This window comes from Sycon ciliatum, chromosome 13, assembly GCF_964019385.1.
Source record: "Sycon ciliatum chromosome 13, ocSycCili1.1, whole genome shotgun sequence".
NCBI lineage: Eukaryota > Metazoa > Porifera > Calcarea > Leucosolenida > Sycettidae > Sycon > Sycon ciliatum.
In genome coordinates, this window is record NC_088655.1 from 20,094,145 (window position 1) to 20,114,170 (window position 20,026).

The 20,026-nt window shown below is 48.2% G+C and overlaps 2 protein-coding genes across 2 annotated transcripts in view; both read left to right on the top strand.

Moving 5' to 3' along the window:
- The window catches only part of LOC135829929 (uncharacterized), a 25,582-nt gene extending 5,699 nt beyond the window's left edge, over window positions 1–19,883 (top strand). Inside the window, exon 4 of the mRNA XM_065342313.1 lies at window positions 19,713–19,883. Within this exon, the coding sequence (XP_065198385.1) occupies window positions 19,713–19,873 (161 nt within the window). The 3' untranslated portion in view covers window positions 19,874–19,883. The remainder of the gene's footprint in view (window positions 1–19,712) is intronic.
- Window positions 1,714–4,161, top strand: LOC135829727 (piggyBac transposable element-derived protein 4-like). Its single transcript, XM_065342121.1, has 2 exons — window positions 1,714–2,101; window positions 2,470–4,161. Exons 1-2 carry the CDS (start codon window positions 1,756–1,758, stop codon window positions 3,975–3,977), a joined length of 1,854 nt encoding a protein of 617 aa, XP_065198193.1. The 5' UTR covers window positions 1,714–1,755; the 3' UTR covers window positions 3,978–4,161.
- Window positions 19,884–20,026: the final 143 nt, after the last annotated feature.

The window sequence follows — 20,026 nt, forward strand, 5'->3', positions numbered from 1 at the left end:
CAGCACACATTAGTTCCTTCCACTTTGGACGATCCTGGGCGAGCTGCCTCAGTGCAACTAGATCCTCGTGTGATGTGAGGGAGTTTGTGGATCTGGAATTTTTCAGGTCGTTGTTGATGGATCGCGGGAGTGTTGTTCTCGGGCGGCCTCGGAACCCTGAGCTTCCTGGCTGAAAGTATGCTGACATAGCCTGCTGGACCGGGGATGAGGTGTCTAGTCGAAGCATGTGGCCAAACATTCTCCACCTAGCAGACTGGATGATTCTGCTGAGTGGCTTGGAGCCAGTGCGCTTGTACAGTGCTTCATTGCGTATTATACGGGGATATTTGACCCCTGTGACTGCTCGTAACTGCTGGCGGTGGAACGAGTCAAGTTTCTTTTCTTGAGTCTCTGTCAGGCTCCATGTGCCGCAGTTATAAAGAAGTATTGGGAGAATAAAGCTGCCGTATAACCTAATCCGAAGGGGTTCACGGGCATGGTTACCTCTTAGCCATATCACCCACAGCTGATGTAAGGCGCATGTTGCTAGACGTTTTCTCCGACTGATATCTTCCTCCACTCCAAGCATCGATCCTAGTTTGACCGTGTTCCGCCATCGCTCGTCTACTCTGTCCTTTTCTCTTTTAATTGTAGTATATTCGGTTTTGGCTTCATTCATTTTTAAATTGTATTCCGCTAACGAGGATGATAGTATGGGTTGATTGTCATGCAAATATTGTAGGCTGGTGCTGATGAAGTCTACGTCATCCGCATACGCTGTTTCATTGGGCAATTGAAGCTGAATATCCAATGCTGGTCGCGGTGAGAGTCGCTCTCGAATCAACCTCAATGCAGCCTCGCGGTAGACAGTAAACAGGACTGGCGATAGAGAATCACCTTGTGGGGTTCCATTATGTGTGACTAATGGTTGGCTGAGAATGTTATTCAGCTTTACTTTTATTGTGGTGTCTGTCAGAAGGCACTGGATGATGTGCAGCTCATCATGATCAATGACTGTTGACAGTATATCGATCAGCCTGACCCTTGATATAGTGTCAAATGCCTTTGACATATCAATGCCTAAGATTGAGATCTCCGACGCAACACGCTGGCATCTTGCTGATAACCACCGATAGCTATATACCACGTCTCCAGTACTTCTCCCTGACCGGAACCCGCTCTGGTTCAGTGACAAGTACCCGTTGATAGCTGGCTTGATCCGCGTCAGGATGACCAATGAAAGAAGTTTACGTAGGGTGTTCAACAGGGTAACTGGCCTTACATTTCCAGGAGGACCTCTTTTCTTTCCCGGCTTTGGTATCGGTATCAGTAGCCCATCGCCTAGCTTGAGTGATTTGTCTTTGGCATAATTGTTGAATGTAGTGGCAATGTTCGAGAACAGTGCTGGTGTTCCATATTTGATAAGTTCAGCAGGTATCCCATCTGGTCCCGAAGCTCGGCCATTATTCAAGCGCTTAGCTGCGGCATGTACCTCTGGCTGCTTTATAGGGTTTTTAACCCATTCAGCGCTGAAGACGTATATATACGTCATTGAAAATGACGCCCAGGCGCGGAGGACGTATATATACGTCTTTTTTCAGTGCGGACGTGTTGACTCGTAGATCGCTCCGCGATCGGTTCCCATGTCCCTCAGCGCCTGGGGAGTCCCCAGAGAGAGTCGCGTTAGTCACCAGCTAAAAAAAACCCGGCTACAAAGTGTTACGTCGCGCTCCGGGGTACAAACATTTGTACGGTGAATTTTTGAATTTGGAGGTAATGTCATCCCGGAGAGGCGAGCTGCTGAGCGTGGACGAAGTGCTAGACGCTGTTTTCCTGGACGATAACAGCGATGTGGAGCCCAGCATCGATAGCGACGATGACGACTGGGATGCTGAGCCTGGCACTGCTGAGGAAGTGGTCGAAATTGCTGAACCCGATGACGGCGACGATGTCAATATGCCCACCCCTGAGAATCCAGCTGAGAACGTAGCTGAAGTCCCAGGTGAGGGCGTCTTAGTCAGCCAAGAGGATGAGAATGAGCCGGTCGTTGTTGCAGAAGTGTCTGCCAGGTCACACAAACCAGCAGTGGAGCAGCTTGCTCCAGGAGATACTGGCCAAGAAGGTAATAATAACTAATTACGTCTGGTGAATATTTTGAATTTTGAATTTGTAAAAACAACAAGTGTGGGTGCTTGCAGCGATCATACCAACCTGTAGATAACAAACTGGCAGCCCAACGTGAATTACATGTCACCTGCTTCTTTGACTGAACATTTAGTTGTCATAATGATCATATGTTGCACTGTAATTGCACATTCTGATTGTTGAGATTTTCAATTTGTTTTCAAAATAATTTCGACCATGTGAAAACCAACGCAATTATGATTATATGTACTTAGCAAGCAATGATACACTACACAATACCATGCAGTACAAAATATCAAGCGTAAATGGGATTCTCTACTCTGTTTACTCCACGTGCTTGTGTAGGGTTGTGGCGTATGGATGAAAACATTCCCGTCATCCCAGAATTTACTGCCGACGCCGGCATGAACGTCAACGTGCCGCCAGAGCCAACGCCGTATGATTTTGTGAAGCTGTTCTTCACTCCGGAACTATGGCAGCTGCTGGTGACTGAGACAAACAGATATGCAGAGCAGTACCTGGCACAATTTGGTGCAGATCTAACGCGACACAGTCGACTGAAGAAGTGGGTGCCCGTCACTGTGCCAGAGATGAAAGTCTTTCTCAGCCTCTATCTGCTGATGGGCATAGTGGTCAAGCCAGAGCTAGATATGTATTGGAGCACCGCTGCACTGCTGAGTACGCCTATCTTTGGCTCATCTATGCCACGAGACCGTTGGTGTGCAATACTATCTTTTCTGCATTTCGCTGACAATGCGACAGCTGATCCACAGGACAAGCTTGCAAAGCTACGCCCGCTGATCGACATGACGTGTGGTCTGTTCCGAACAGTCTATACACCAGCGCGCCATGTGTCTATCGACGAGGAGCTAGTGGCTTGGCGTGGCCGTTTGCAATTTCGCCAGTACATTCCATCCAAGCGGGCCAGGTTTGGTGTGAAGGTATTCGCGCTCTGCGAGTCAAGCGGATATATGTGCGACTACATTATCTACGTCGGCAAGGACACAACATTTGATGACGACATGGTGCGTACCCTGGGAAAGTCCGGTGCCGTCGTAGGCAAGCTGATGGAGCCTCTGCAAAACAAGGGTTATCAGTTGTACATTGACAACTGGTATACCAGCATTGAATTGGCTACTTACCTTGCGCAGCATGGCACCACGATGTGCGGCACAATCCGCAAAAACCGACGCGGGCTGCCAAAGCGCATCACAAACTACCGTGGTCTGTCGCGAGGAGAGTTTGTGTTTCGCTCGTGGAATGGGATCCTATTCCTGCGACTGTCCGACACCAAGGAAGTGCATTTCCTGTCTACCATCCATACGACTAGTATCGTGGACACCGGAAAGCGTGACGTCCATCGCCTCCCGGTACAGAAGCTGGCGCTGGTTCACGACTATAACCAGTATATGGGAGGCGTCGACAGAAACGACGAGATGATGAGTTTTTATACAGCTGCGCGAAAGACCCAGAAATGGTATAAAAAGCTTGCCATCCATCTGCTAGAAGAGTGTCTTCTGAATGCTTTCGTGTTGTTCCGGAAATTCAGCGGTAAATCGAAGAAGCACTCCGACTTCATCACGATCGCATTGAACGCCATGCTGCAGGATGGAAGGAGATCTGGTGCTGCTGCTGCCTCAGCTGCTCCGGCCACACCTGTAGCACGCTCTGTTGCAGCGAGTGGTCATGTGCCCTGCAGTATACCGAGCACTCCAAAGAAGACGAAGCCACAGAAGAAGTGTCGCTACTGTTCGCGGAACAACATCAGGAAGGAGTCTCGGTATTGCTGCATGAAATGTCCTGGCCAGCCTGGACTCTGTGCTGCTCCTTGCTTTGCCCTGTGGCATGAGTAACTGTACATATGTTATATAATTCACCTGTATATAGCCACTTTTCATGATATATATATCCATTGAGTGTATATAAGCCGAAAACCTGTACATGAAGGGAAAAGTGACATCTGAACGCAAAAATTCAATTTTTCTTTATGCTAACTAGAAGCTCCTAGAGTGTTTTAGACTGCTAAAATTGTTGTATTCTGCCTGTGTGTGAGTGGTACAACGGTGCACAACATTGATTTTAATCATATGTGGAGTTTGAAATTTCTCGAAAAATGTATGCAGAGCCTGGGTGGCATGGCCTGTAGCGCTAAATGGGTTAAGGTCTTCCTCTGTCCGTAAGAGCCTAGATGACTCCAGAGCAGGATCACAGAATATAGCACGGAAGTGTTGCCTTAATGCTTCGACTGATTCACTAGGTTGTGCAATGAGTTTGCCATCAGAGTCTTCAACCACAACTGGTGACTGCTGCTGTCGGCGCAGTAGTCGTGTTGCTTTGAACATTTTCGCGTCGTCTTTCATTCGGTCTATTTCAGCTACACGTTCGTCCAGTCGAGTCGATGCTAACTTGAGGCATTCCCGACGAATTTGGTGTGCCAGCCTGTTGCGTCGCGTCTTCATTTCTTTTACCTTAGTTCCATCTCTGCACACCGTAATGTCGAGACGCAGTTTGCGTTTCTCTGCTGCTAGCTTTTCAATTTCCCCGCTGAAGCCATTTCTATGCGTCTTGTTTGTTTTAGGGACGCGGCCCACCGATGTGTTTGCTGCCTCACTCATAGCGTTCACAATATACTGCAGATGTTGCTCCGCATTGACACCTTCCTGCTCTCTGCCGAGGTCCTGTAGATGTTCGTTGATAGCCTCTCTGTACTTTGCTTTCTTGGTCGGGTCACTAAATTCCGATATATTGAATTTTGCGTTGCTGGATATGGCTACTGGCGGCCTCTTGAGCTTCTTGTACAACTTAGTCAGGTTGAGGTTTGCCAGCACAAGACGGTGATCGCTTTCTAAGCTTGTCCCGGCGTATGATCTGGCATCCGGCATCCGTCACCACAATCATGTACATATTGAATTTTTACATTCGGCAAATCGTTAGAACGAGAGAACTTGAAAGCTCAGTGCCCTACGCTATGCTTTTTACCGAGCTCATCATGCGTGTTATTCGAACTGACGGAAGCATCTTTGGGCTGATGTTAAGGAGGAGAAGTATGCGTTAGACCTGTAGAGGGTGTCAGGTAGAATGAGAGCGAGTCACATAATCTGCCAGAGACAGCGTCTCGTCCGGGCCTGACTCCTCTTCACCCTCGAACATCGATATCCACGGATTGGTGTGCTCGATAAACTCCCGGACGCCTGATCGAGGCGGGACATAGAACTCTCAATGGAAGCAAACATCTGGCCTACTGATAACTCCAGCTTCTGGAAACGCTCTAGCGAAACAGGTCTGAATCTACTGACCGATCTGCGGGCCGAATTCCCACTAGGACTTGACGTGAATCCGCACTATTGCCCTGCATGCATTCCCCCGATACACTTGGCATACATACACTTTCTTCCAAGTTGCTTCACGTTATGACCTTGCAGTTGAAAGCAGGGAGCAGTACAATACCATGTACGAGGGAGTAGTACAATATCATGTATTATTATTATTACTCTCATTATCAAATTTTTAGTAGGGCAATCCCCAAAGGCCTAAGGCCTTTTTACAGGGTACCCTAGGAAAGCAAGTTCTGATTTGCGGAATAATTGCAATGAAGAACATAAACGGGCCTCAGCAGTCCAGCGGTCAGGGCCGAGGAAACCAACTGAAAATAAACCAATGTACAGTAGGTATCGGTTATAGCATGGGTGTTTGAAAACCGACTTTCTATTCTTATTTCCGATATTTCTTACACACGATGAATCAAGTGAGGCATATCATATGCACGTGCGCAGGGACAGGAAAACCATCGTACGTCATGCAACGCAGTACTTCTGTGCATGTGGCTGGTCATAGTCCCATAGGGGGTTATGGCTTACCATGTGGCTATGCAACATGAGTTATATGACCACAACAGTTGAATCTGCACCCCCACGACGCAATGAGAGTCAGATCAGAGCGGAATTGGACAGATGTTATTACTACAGGCGATACACTTTGCACTAATCTGGCATGTTTCGCTACACAAAGTCCATTCTTAGGACCCAGATATCCTACTATGGTATAAATTGCTTGTAAGAATAAATTTGCACTTGAAATCCATGTTATGATTATGAAAACATGAGAGTTCATTCGTGTAGGCCGTATATTCTTTTTCACGACCACACTATAACCGATACGGACTGTACTACTTCCTAGTTGAAAGCCCTATTTGAATAAGGCTGTGTTTATATGAGGCGTTTCAACCCGGGTCAGATTTCAACCCGCCATGTACACAAAATGAATGGTGCTTGACCCGGGCTGAAATTTTGCCCCGGGTTGATTTCAACCTTCCCCTTGGGGGAGGGTTGATATCAACCCGGGTCAAAGATATCGTACTACGTACATGTACTTCTGTGCGTATCTCGCGCCCGGTTTGAACAGCAGTGCATGTGTGCGTACAGACCCGGGCTGAACTTGACCCGGGTTGAAATTTCTAATGAAATTTCAACCCGGGTCAAATTTCAACCCGCCATGAATGCGGATTGACTGGCGTGTTTACATGACGCATTGCGCTCGACCCAGGTTGAAATTTTGCCCCTGGTTGATTTCAACCAGGGAGTCATCAAATATGGTACCGGTATTTGACGACTCCCTGATTTCAACCCTCCCCTTAGAAATCGTACTGGCGAACTTCTGTGCGCATCTCGCGCCATGTTTGAATAGCACTGCACAAATAAGTGCACATGCAAATTTCGCGCGAAAGTATTCACGTGACCACACAGGACTCTAGAAGTGGACTTTTGGCGGTAAATCAGTAATAGACTGTCTTCATTGTAAACAACCACCTATTTTTCCATCGTGCAGACTTTCAACCCGGGTTGAACTCGACCGTGGTTGAAAATTCTCCCGTAAACGCAGCCTGAGGCCTAGGCCGTCATCACACTATGTTCTCCGACTCCCGTTTACGTCTACTCAAGTACGTCTATGGTGAAAATCCCAAACGGGTGGTCGTGTCATCAGACAGGCACAGCTCTTAAAAATACCGTATTATCTCTAATATAAGAACAGTCTCCAATAATAGCACGTCTCCAATAATAGAACACCTTGGGGCGGCATTCAAAAATAAAGTGCTCAGTCTCCATTATGAGCACACTGTGTAAATACATTATCTGTGCCGGCGAAAAAACCCTCTTCTATCTTGCGAGCCACGGAAATCACAGGGTAGGTCAGGGCGATGAAATATTGACTGGAAGTATTTACTAAATGTGTCGAGATTCCATTGAATGCTTGTCATGATATTGCCATCATCGTCTGCCAGCCAAACAGGAGGAGTGTTGGTGTTCGACTTCATTTGGCGCAGATTCCGGATTGCATTGTAATAGGAGCGTGGGTCAGGTCGTAAAGCATCAGTAGCTTCTGCCTGCCTTTGCCAGAAGTCGTCTCCATCCTGCCTCAGTATTTTTCTGATTTTGTGCTGAATACTGTTGCGCTCTTCTTTTAGAACTTTTCTTCTGGCAGGATCTGGCTCAGCATGGATGCGTATGTGGAGATCTTTTTGGTCTTGGGATAATTGTTTTATAGTTGGATTTTTGCTCCGAGTTGGCTTAGCACGCCGAGGTTGAATACCAAAAGACGTACATGCGGCACCATGTATAGTCGACACAAAACTGTTCCATAGAGTATCAATTTCTCCCTGCGATGACGGTGGTGGTGACGCTACGACGGGTAGTGACTCAGACAGAATACGTTGATATTGTTTCTGCGTGTCGGCAGAAGGCGGGTTATATGTTACAAAGCATCGGTGGTTGGCTTTTGGAGCATTGTTCGACTTCTTGAAAGAAAGTCGAACATCCGCGATTACTGGATGATGATCCGATCGGGTTATGAAGCCTCCATATGACCGCGCGTTAGTGACAATTGACACGTCCGATTTCCGTACCATGATAAAATCATGTTCCCGACTTGATTCCCATCGTTATGACACAAGCCATCAGCAAACCACGTTGCACGATGCTGCATGCGGTGCTTGAACATTGTGTTAGCTAGTAGCAGGTGGTGTATCTCACAAAATTCAATTACACGGCTTCCATTGTCATTACCCATTCTGTGTTTTGAGTACATTCCTACTGGGTTCGATGAGTCAGCTGGCGAACTGCCTACCTTGGCATTCATGTCACCCAGTACCCACAAGACGTCACGACGATTAACATTTCCAACAGCTTTGCTCAGCAAAGAATAAAATTCATCAGCCTCAACAGGGTTAGCTGTGGAACGTTGTAGGGTAGGAGCGTAGCAGCAGATGATTGATACCCCTCTACTGTTACGACTTCCAGTTAGCAGTATCCGTAGCGAAACTACTCGGTTCGAAAAAAATTGGTACGAATCGATATTTCTTACAATATTTTTATTGACGAGAATTCCTACTCCAGCTCTGGACGAAGTGCCTCCAGAACGATACAATGTGTGGCCATTGTCCAACACATCGATACCGTTGCCTTCCATTCATGTCTCAATCAGGCCGAGGACGTCCAGGCGGTAGGTATCAAAGTCCTGAATAATCTGTTGTTTTTTGATTTTAGTCCGCAGCGAACGAACGTTGAACGTGCCAACACGGCACGACGGCGCTCCAGCTCTTTCATGTCTCCGGTGAAAAACAAGCCCAGGCTTCAGGCTATCACTACTCATTTGTCAAAAAACTTGGCTTAGACATAGTCCGAGGAACAGAAATACCCTCCAGAAGGAGAGCTGACGGGAGTTCAACCCGCCATCACATAAGGACAGTGATTATTCTATGGCCTTGGTAGCGCCTCTATATCTGTTACCTGGCATGGCACCACTCTGCGCTATCACCTTTCCCTAGGCACCCTGTGCAATGCATCATGAAAAATGGGCTGGTCACACCCCGCAATATCATCACCCTCATCTAGCACCTAGGCACTCTGCACAATGCATCATGAAAAATGGACTTGCCACACCCGGGACCCGACATAATGATAATTTTCACACTCCATAGTGACGGAGTTCACACCTTCTGAGTATAAAATCAGTGTATCATACTTTGTTTGATCATCCATCTGATGATCCGTTGCTTGAACGGTGAAACACTGTGTAATGGAATTTGATCTCTGACGGTTTTTCCGCTTGTGTGTGATCAAGCTCTGCCTTGCTTGCATTGAGCACTCTCCGCAGTTTGAGACCATTCCCTTGTGTGAATTAGCTCCTCTTATTGAGTTGAGCACTTTCGTCGAAATCTGCAACCATGGATGAACCGTCACGTATGAACCTGGGATACTCATTGAAGAACATTCCGTTGCCATCGCCAAAGGAGTACAAGAAGAAGCTTATCGAGAAAGTCGAGGACGTTATCCGCCGCATGAGGTGGAAGGCCATCTTCTTCCTGAATGGCCAGGACAGCTAAGAAAAGAACACATACGGATTCAGAACGAAGAACTGCCCCCAGAAGGTCGCGGAGTTGAAGGCTTTCGAAGAGGATATGTACACCATGATCGAGACCGTGAGCTTCCGCAATGCCGGCAACGACCTCCAGCAGCGCATGAAGGATGACCTACTGTCGGTAAGGACTTCGAGTGACATTATTGTTCCTGCTGATAAAACGAGAAACCTGTACCGCATGTCTGCCAACAAGTATAACGCATTGCTCACCGAAAATGTCACAAACGTATAAACATGCAACTGATAGCGCCGACAACGAAATCAATAGTGAAGCCAAAGTTATCGCTGAGCGGTTGGAGATTGATGACCGAGTAAACGTCTTGGCGAAGTCGGAAGCATTCATCACATTAAAAGATCACAAAGAAAACTTTGAAAAGAAATTCCCATGCCGCCTCATCAACCCCGCCAAACCTCAGCTAGGCGTTGTGAGCAAGGAAATTTTGGAGTCCGTCTCTGAGCCTCTGCGGAGCCACGTCAATCTATGGAAGAACACGCACGCCGTCAATGATTGGTTTAATGGCATCCAGAACCCAAGGGAGTGTTCGTTCGTCGTGTTCGACATAGTCGAATTCTACCCGTCCATCTCCGAGGAACTGCTGAAAAGTGCCCTGGAGCATGCAAGTAGTAATGCTCTCACCCGAAAGAGCAACGTCGATATCGTGATGCACGCCAGAAAATCACTGCTTTTCGCGGGTGGTCGAGCATGGATGAAAAGGACAAAGACGAGATTTTTGATGTTACCATGGGATCGCATGATGGGGCGGAAGCCTGCGAGTTGGTTGGCGCTTTTGTTGAGTTCGAAACAGGACGACTGACGACATATCCAGACATTACAACGGGAACAGGTGAGTGGGAACGACATTAATTTTATTATACTAGTAGACGACGAGACAAGAGACCAAGACGAACGAAACGACTACATTGAAGAGTGAGAAAAGAGAGAGCGAGATCAAGTCTAAACGGCAAGATAAAGGGCCTGGGTAGCTATGGCAAATATGGGCGCGCAAGTAGCTACCCAGGCCAACGGAGCAAAAGGAGACAAAAGGTGCGTACGCAAGTGCATGCAGGCCAGCTAGAAAATGTACGGGAGGTGGTACCTAACATACCACCCCTCCATGAAAAAATCCCGCGTCCTCGCGGAGAGAAAAAAAAAGAGAGAAAAAGATTAAAAAAAACGACTGAAGGAGAAAAAACACACACACACACAACGCACGGGCCTCACAAAAGTGTGTACTAAAAAAAATGCACTACAGATCATTACAACCGTCAACGTTCCTGTACTACTCATACTATAGTGTGTACAAGGCCAAAAACAACGGGCCCAAACACCCCTTCAAAACATGGCACAAAAAATAACTATTGGAGTTCGACGAGGGACTTGAATTGTATTCTGATGACTAGTATTTTGCACGGCTAATAGAGCCTAGTTACACTTTAATATACGACATAAATAAGAGAGCGTGGCTCACCATGATCGGACCCCTAATATTAATGAAGGACACCCGCGCGCACACACACTAACAAAAAATTCACGAAAATAAATTTGACGAAGAAGGAACGCATACAAAAAAAAGAAAGAGAGAAAGGTAGCTGACCTGCATGGCTTGAACGACACGAGGTTGATATAGACGAGACGAGGTTGGCGTAGGAGAGACGAGGTTGATAGAGACGAGACGAGGTTGGCGTAGGAGAGACGAGACTGACATGGACGAGACGAGGTTGACATAGACGAGACGAATGGTGGTTGAGGACGGCTGGGCATGGGATGATCTCAGGGTCGTGGGTCGATCAATAATCGGGCGCCAATGTTGAGTTCGAAACAGGACGACTGACGACATATCCAGACATTACAACGGGAACAGGTGAGTGGGAACGACATTAATTTTATTATACTAGTAGACGACGAGACAAGAGACCAAGACGAACGAAACGACTACATTGAAGAGTGAGAAAAGAGAGAGCGAGATCAAGTCTAAACGGCAAGATAAAGGGCCTGGGTAGCTATGGCAAATATGGGCGCGCAAGTAGCTACCCAGGCCAACGGAGCAAAAGGAGACAAAAGGTGCGTACGCAAGTGCATGCAGGCCAGCTAGAAAATGTACGGGAGGTGGTACCTAACACTTTCATCCTCAGTAAGCTAGTGCCGATCTTCGGGAATAAAAACGTGGGTCTCTACAGGGATGATGGCTTGGCCATACTCCGAAACGCTAATGGCCACCCCGCGGACCGGGTCCGTAAGGATGTTATTGAGGCATTCAGGAAGCTCGGCCTGAGAATAAAAATAGATACCAACATGAAAGCCGTGAACTTCCTCGACATTAACATGAACATCGCAACCGGCATCTACAAGCCCTACAGGACGCCTAACGACACGCCACTATATGTCAACACAAAGTCCAACCACCCGCCTAGCGTGATCAAGAACATACCTGTTGGCGTCAACAAGCGGCTCGTATCAATCTCATGCACCAAGGAGGTCTTCGAGCAAGCGCGGCCACTTTATGCCGATGCCCTACGCGCAAGCGGTCACGCAAGTGAACTGTCGTTCCCTGATGAAGACCAACCGGCACCTGCAGCGGGCAGTCGTCCCAAGAAAAGAAATCGTGACCGCAGGGTTATCTGGTTCAACCCGCCATATAGTGCGAGTGTGGCCACAGGCATCGGTGCACGGTTCCTGAGCCTCATCCAAAAGCATTTCCCTAAGGGCAGCAAGATGCACAAATTATTCAACAGGAACACTGTGAAGATCGCATATAGCTGCATGCCGAATATGGCCCGACTCATTAAGGCCCACAACAAGAGAGTGTTGCACCCACCAACACCGGACAAGGACTGCAACTGCACGATCAAGAACTCGTGTCCACTCGAAGGAAAGTGCCAGGCGGACAACGTCATCTACCAGGCCATGGTGTCGGACGACACTCGTAACGCCAAGGTCTATACCGGCATGTCTGCGCCGCCTTTCAAAGCTCGCTACTCCAACCATTTGACTACGCTCAGGCATGACCGCTATGAGAATTCCACCGAGTTGTCAAAGCATGTTTGGTCGATGAAGCGGGACAACAGACAGTACGTCATCGACTGGAAGATCCGCGACAGGGCCACCTCGTTCGATAACACGTCCAAGAGATGCGGCCTCTGCACTACCGAGAAGTATCACATCCTCGAAACCGACGCCCGCACTATACTAGGCTGAACAAGCGAAATGAGATTGTGTCAAAATGCAGGCACGAAAGCAAGTATGTCCTATCAAATTTTGTGCCCATCACATAAGGACAGTGATTATTCTATGGCCTTGGTAGCGCCTCTATATCTGTTACCTGGCATGGCACCACTCTGCGCTATCACCTTTCCCTAGGCACCCTGTGCAATGCATTATGAAAAATGGGCTCGTCACACCCCGCAATATCATCACCCTCATCTAGCACCTAGGCACTCTGTACAATGCATCATGAAAATGGACTTGCCACACCCGGGACCCGACATAATGATAATATATTTTCACACTCCATAGGGACGGAGTTCACACCTTCTGAGTATATAACCAGTGTATCATACTTTGTTTGATCATCCATCTGATGATGTGTGTGAAGGCCTCTTTTACGGGCAAAGCAAAGCACAATCATCACCATGTATCAGTACAGTGAGTAGTTAAACCCAACACGAATGAAAAATGAGAAATGGAATAAAAACATTTGTAAAAAAATAAATAAAAATAGAAATTCAATATCGAACACGAATAAAATAAAATAAAAAATATGTAAATAATAAAAATAAAAAGAACAAATTCTGCAGTCATCGCCACACTACAACGAAGTCATGAAAGTTTACCAGAATTAATTTTCTTGTCACATTCATCAGTGGAAAGTCGTGACTGAAGAGTAACCATGCTGAACAATGATTAAATATACATTCAATGATGTGTTACGAGAACAAAATACAGTGCCAAAATAGAAAGAGGGAAGGTGAGACAATATCAGTGAAGTGAGAGCTAAGTGCAACGGTGGGTGAAAAACTAATAATTATAACGCTAAAACTGTGTAGTGAGACAAACAATCATGTTGTGCACCTACGAAAACAATTTTAACGCAACTACATGTTTCTTCTGCTTACAAAGATCAGGCTTATGCAAACGAATACAAACAGCCTCAAGTACTTTCAACTGACTAGCATACCGTGCACGACAAAGAACAGAAAAACTAAAATCATCATACACCTGCAGACACTTAGGGTGAGACAACAAGTGAAGAAAAACGGCAGACTTCTTACGATCACAATCACCATCTGATTCCTCGTCTCCAACAACCGCAACCTCGTCCTCCGTTTCATCTCCCAACTCGTCCTCAGTGTCGTCCTCCGTGTCATTCTCCTCATCAACACTGATCGGTCCCAGGCTCGTTTGACGTTGTTTAACCTCTGTTCGTTGACTCCTCCTTTGATCTTGATGGCAACTTGTTACCATTGTTGTTGTTTTTGTTGTTGTTGTTGTTGTTGTTGTTGTTGTTGTTGTTGTTGTTGTTGTTGTTGTTGTTGTTGTTGTTGTTAAATCTTGTGTTCCCAGTGTCCTCGCCGGTGCTTGATCTTCAGTACTGTAATAATTCATGAAACGGAGGACGAGGTTGCGGTTGTTGGAGACGAGGAATCAGATAGTGATTGTGATCGTAAGAAGTCTGCCGTTTTTCTTCACTTGTTGTCTCACCCTAAGTGTCTGCAGGTGCATGATGATTTTAGTTTTTCTGTTCTTTGTCGTGCACGGTATGCTAGTCAGTTGAAAGTACTTGAGGCTGTTTGTATTCGTTTGCATAAGCCTGATCTTTGTAAGCAGAAGAAACATGTAGTTGCGTTAAAATTGTTTTCGTAGGTGCACAACATGATTGTTTGTCTCACTACACAGTTTTAGCGTTATAATTATTAGTTTTTCACCCACCGTTGCACTTAGCTCTCACTTCACTGATATTGTCTCACCTTCCCTCTTTCTATTTTGGCACTGTATTTTGTTCTCGTAACACATCATTGAATGTATATTTAATCATTGTTCAGCATGGTTACTCTTCAGTCACGACTTTCCACTGATGAATGTGACAAGAAAATTAATTCTGGTAAACTTTCATGACTTCGTTGTAGTGTGGCGATGACTGCAGAATTTGTTCTTTTTATTGCTATTATAAAATTGTTGTCTCCACGTCGATTATTTAAATAATAAAAAATAAACAATATCGAACACGGAATTAATTCCGGAACTATCTACTCAACCAATTCATAATGCAATACCCGCACACTGTGTCAGTGATGGAACTCCGCTACCCGATCAACATGCAGAGACCACTCAATCACATGCTTAGAAGCCGCTCTCCACAATGGCCAACTCCCTCATCGCATTAACTGGACGATGGTAGGCTGAACGTGCACCGCGAATGCACATTATGGCTGCCCTGAGCAAAGCGAAGGACAAGCGACACCGCACATAGGCCATTAGCTGGGCATACGGTCGATCGGCAGTTGCCAGCAATGCACACAACCGCTTAATAAATGCAGTACACTCCAGAGCGCAACAACCCGCCGTGGTAAAGACTAGAGGGGTAAATGAACCACGGTCGACATTGTTGATACGCTCGGCATACTCACTCTTCTTGCGGCGCTCATGTTGCTTCAGAAGATCACTGACGGGCTTGCTCTTGTATGATGCTGCATCCGGGTGAAAGACCCGGACATCGAAGAACGCATTCTGAGCCCGGGTCCAGAACCCACGAGCTCGGACATCAGCGCGGGCGTCGTTCGCGGTGTTTGTTGATGCCGATAAAAACACTTTGCCTGTGATCGGAGCAAGTACAGGCTCGACTGCCACATCTGAGCATACCTCCGTCAGAAGATCCGCCACGATATCTCTTACTTCATTGTGGCGAATTGTCGGGAAACCTCCGCGGGGGCAAATCATCGCATGCGTGGCGTCGAACGGCTCCCCACACACACAGCTCGCTGGTGTGTCCAAGAGAGACCAACCATAGCGGAGAGCTAGAGCATCGCGGAAGTCTCCCTTGGACAGATGGTGACCATGGTCTGCCAGAGGCAATACCCCGAGCCAACTCGACACGCCTTTCGTGGATAAACTCTCCAGCCGACGAGCCAGGGCAGGAGACGCACTGCTCTTGATCGTGACGAAATCATTCTGCTCCCTCTGACAACGGTCATGCGCTAGCCGTGTCTTCTCGCTTAGGGCTGCCTGGCGAACATCCTTCGTGGAGTTATGGGTGTATTGAACATCATTCTTGTGTACAATCTCCTCCACCTGAAGGGCCGTTACAGCTCTCGACTCAGGGAGCTCTGCCGTACCCATTTGCTGAAAACACGGCAGGGCCATCCCCCCAGTCGACAGGGCAGGCGGAGAAGGCTCAATTCTTCTAGTAGGAAGGAATCACGGCCCGCTAGAGCAGGTAGAAGCTCCTCCGTGATCACCTTGTCAAGGTCGGTAAGGCATTGTGCAGGGAAAGGTACTGTACGCAATAGGTAGGTCCACCTACCACGTAAACCATGAGATATTGCAGCATAGGCAGCATGTGGCTCCGTTTTTGCAATCTCTGTAAGCTTCTTCAGCTCTTCCTTCCACTTCGCCACCCGTTGCTGCACACTTTCCGCGACCGCCTCTTCCGATCCAATCTCGGAGCCGAGATAACGCAAGCTCCCCGTGACAATCCGGATCCCTGTCCCGGCAAACACTTGGCGTGCTTCCTGCTCCAGCTCTGGCTTGACAAGGAGCTGGGTCTTTTCGGAGTTCGTGAAGTATCCGTATCGCCGTCCAATTGCCTGCAGCTCGTCCCACCACCACCGGATCTGTCTCAGCCTACCTGCTCCGCTGGAATCATCCGCATACCAGCTCTGCCGGATTGATGTGTGCTGCTCCTGGAGACGAGTGATGATCGGTATGGTGGCAACTGCGTAAAAGGCCATGGAGAGGGGGTCGCCCTGAGTGGTTCCCTCACTCGACTTGACTTCCCCTCCACCTGCAACAAATAAACGTGCAGCCGTTTGATAGGAGTTCATGATGACGCTGGAGAGGGCAGGACATAGCCGCTGGACATTGTGTAGCGCCGCTTCTCAGTTCAAGCTGTTAAATGCATTGCGAGCATCCACCAACAGCACTCCATCTGTCTCCTCGTCATTGTAAATCTGCTGCACCGCATGCACGGCCGCCTCTATCCCAGCTGGTTGGCCCGCAGACTTCTGGATAAATCCGCAGGCTTTCTCAATATCCGGGGCTGCGACACGAAGTACCGCCTTAGCAACAATGCGCCTCAGCACCTCGCCAACCCCGATTGGGCGGACCCCAGGCTTCTTGTCCAGTGCAATTAGCCGACCAGCAAGAAATGGAATGAGGCCCTCCGATGGTATGACACGGGTCGCAAGCAAGCGGGCGCAATCAGCCATTGCTTCGCAAAGGCGTGTTGAGGCTCCTTTGAACGCCAAACACATGCGGCGCCAGGCAGCAGCATCCAGACCGGAAGGGCCAGCGGAGCCTTCTGTGTGCTCGGCGATAGACTTGAGGAGATCCGGGGTCAATGGGTCAAATCGAATTCCGTCCACCTCGGGGGGCTGTCCACTCAACAAGACTTCCGGGCTGGCAGCCAGCCTCTCTGGGTGCTTCTCCTGAAGAAGGTCCCTGACCGAGCTTCGGGTGCCGTCCTTTAGAGTGACCATGTCGTCTATTTTGAGCACTCCACTGTCATCATTCCCGCTATCCAATGAGCGCAGTGCATCGTGTACTCTTCCCTTCCTCATGTGTTCAGCAAACATGCGGGCTCTGTCACTCTCTCCTTGCCTCCGGCCACCCGGCCTAGAGCGAAACAAGGTGTCCTGCAGGCAACGGCCCTCCGCAAGCAGTGCATCCAAATCACCGCCCCGCCACAAAGCCATCCGCCTCTGAAGATGGTCAGCGTTAGCCTTAGCTTTGCTCTTACTGTGAGTCACCTGCAACATCAACGATGGCAAGACCGACAGATTATACATAGCACTCGCATTGGTGCCTGCCGAGTCAACGAAACTGCGAAGTTTTGCGGCAATGAGATTGACAAAATCCTTTCCAACGGACCCTGTTGGAATCTTGAAAAATCTCTTCCTCCAATGTACAACCTCGTCAAACGCAGAACTGATTGCTGGGCTGGGCGGATCTAGCCGAGGTACAGGTCCCGACGGGCCCGACTGGCTAGAATGGTAGGAGGAAACTCTCTCCCGAGGTGGATCGGGCACAGAGTTAGCCTGACTCCCCAGCAAATCAACTGAAGGTGCCGTAGCCACTAGCGGTGGCATGTCCTGGCTTAGTGTTGACGCTGACGAAGATGAAATTTCATGTACTCCATAGCGCTGTGTTTGCGGCTCAGAATTTTCACTGCTGGGGTACACTCTCCTCACCCATGCAGGGGCTGATTGCGCCAGTCAGCACCGCGGTCATGGTCGCTAGTCACACCATGACCATGACTGGCAGGCTGAAGCGCTGAGCTATCACCACCCAGACTATCAGGTCGGCTGTTAATAATAGCGCCGACATTAGCGCTGCCACTCAGACCATCGCTCTGGCTGTAGGAAGAGCCAGCTCCGAAACCAGGAGGGGCAGCGACACCTCTTGTCCTGTTTCGACACGTTGATGGAACGTTGCGACTTGGATAGCAATCCACACATGGGTTGTTAGAAATCTTGCACGCACATCTCTGGCACTTCCCTGTTAGTTGACACTGACAGCAAGGCATTACTGCTACAGGAGACGCCAGCTGGAGTAGGGATGCCGGCACGTCAAACAGGCGCGAAGACTGGTGATTTCGCTCAGACCTGGACGCCAGAAGCTGGTCAGACTCTGCTAACACAAAGTATGAACATAAACCAAAGAAAAAAGAGAACAAAACCCAACACAACACGGGAAAACAACAGCAGAGTAGCGATCTCATCCGAGTCTTCTTCCCCAGCTTCTCCTCCAGCCTCCAAGCAAATCCAGCACACCGTCAGAGCTCCAGCTCCATCTGATGATCCGTTGCTTGAACGGTGAAACACTGTGTAATGGAATTTGATCTCTGACGGTTTTTCCGCTTGTGTGCAACACTATAATTATATTGAAATTATAGTAAAAAAGTACCAGGGAACTACAATAATAATAATAATAATAATAATAATAATAATAATAATAACACAGTTGCGCGTAATGGAACATTAATATTGTGCAACACTAATGTTCGGTCCGCTGCTGTCTCTTGATGAGTCTTTCCGTTGTTCTAGTTCAGTATCATTAGTTGTAGACCATCGCTCTCCATGCTGGTTTGTCCCTTGCCCGCTCAGTCGCCAGGCCGAGATCCCGCACTGTGGTGAAAGTCATTCCAGCCTCTCTCATGTCCTCCGCAACGCTGGTTGCCAACGTCTTTCTTGGGCGCCCTGGCCGGCCTCAGGAGTCTTGGGTCAAGTAGATGTTCATGGCTTTGCGGGCGGGCGTGTTGGGGGACATTCTCAGGATGTGTCCTGTCATTCTCCTCCTCGCTGTCTAATCAGGGTGGATACTGGGCACGTTTCACAACGTTCATACAGGCGTTCATTGCTGACTTTGTCTTGCAGCTTGATACCCAGGATGCATCGAAGTTGCTTTCTGTGGAGCACGTCAACCTTGGAGAGGTTTCCCGACGTCAATCCCCACGCCTCAAAGTTGTATAGGAGACTCGGAACTACAAGTTACGCTATAATGTCCACTAAGGCAACCAGTTACTAAACAATCAGCTCATGCCATACCTGGAAGTGTTAGTAGACATTATGGCGTAACGTGTTGTTTCTTGGTCCTTTTCTTCACTATTTATTAATCCTTGGCTCACCATCCGAACCTATGTATTTAAAATCTCTGTTTTTTTGTGCAGTGACTGCATTCCTGAAGATGAGAATTTCCTGAGATTCCGTTGATTTTCCTATGTTTTCTTCTTTTTCAGTGATTGGTGCACCAAAACAATTCACGGTTCGCGTTAGACTCGACTGGAAACCGAATTTTCCGCATCCGTAGGAACGCCATCACCCATCAGGGATCAAGGCGCTGATGCAGCCCCTAAGGGCCGGGTTCCACTGTGGTATTGTTATACACCCGCTATCCGTCGGGATGCATGCATTGTGATGACAAAAGATTTGCTCTACTTGTGTCTATTGGTGTTGCCGTCCAGAAAGCAGACGTCCGGGAGAAGACCTGGATCCCCGCACTGTATACCTCGACAGGCACAGCATTCCCGCAGCGTCAGCCAGCCGAATCAACTATGTTCAAGCTGGAACTGGAGTAGATGAAAATATCGGTAAGCTTAGCTGGTATCCTCTTGCCCACACGTAGTCTGGAGAGATAGGATAGTATGGGTAGTGTGAGACAGAACACGGCAGAGAGTGCTTGCTGGACAGACCAGACCGACGAGGGAGAGAGGGAGAGAGGGAGAGGGGGAGAGGGGAAGAGGGGGAGAGGGGGAGAGGGGGAGAGGGGAGAGGGGGA

What these genes read in the sequence shown, in the direction of transcription:
- LOC135829727 (XM_065342121.1), top strand. Translation starts at nt 1,756, where the DNA reads ATGTCATCCCGGAGAGGCGAGCTGCTGAGCGTGGACGAAGTGCTAGAC. An exon ending in AGGAGATACTGGCCAAGAAG is followed by an intron (nt 2,102 to 2,469) that starts GTAATAATAACT and finishes GTGCTTGTGTAG; the next exon opens with GGTTGTGGCGTATGGATGAA.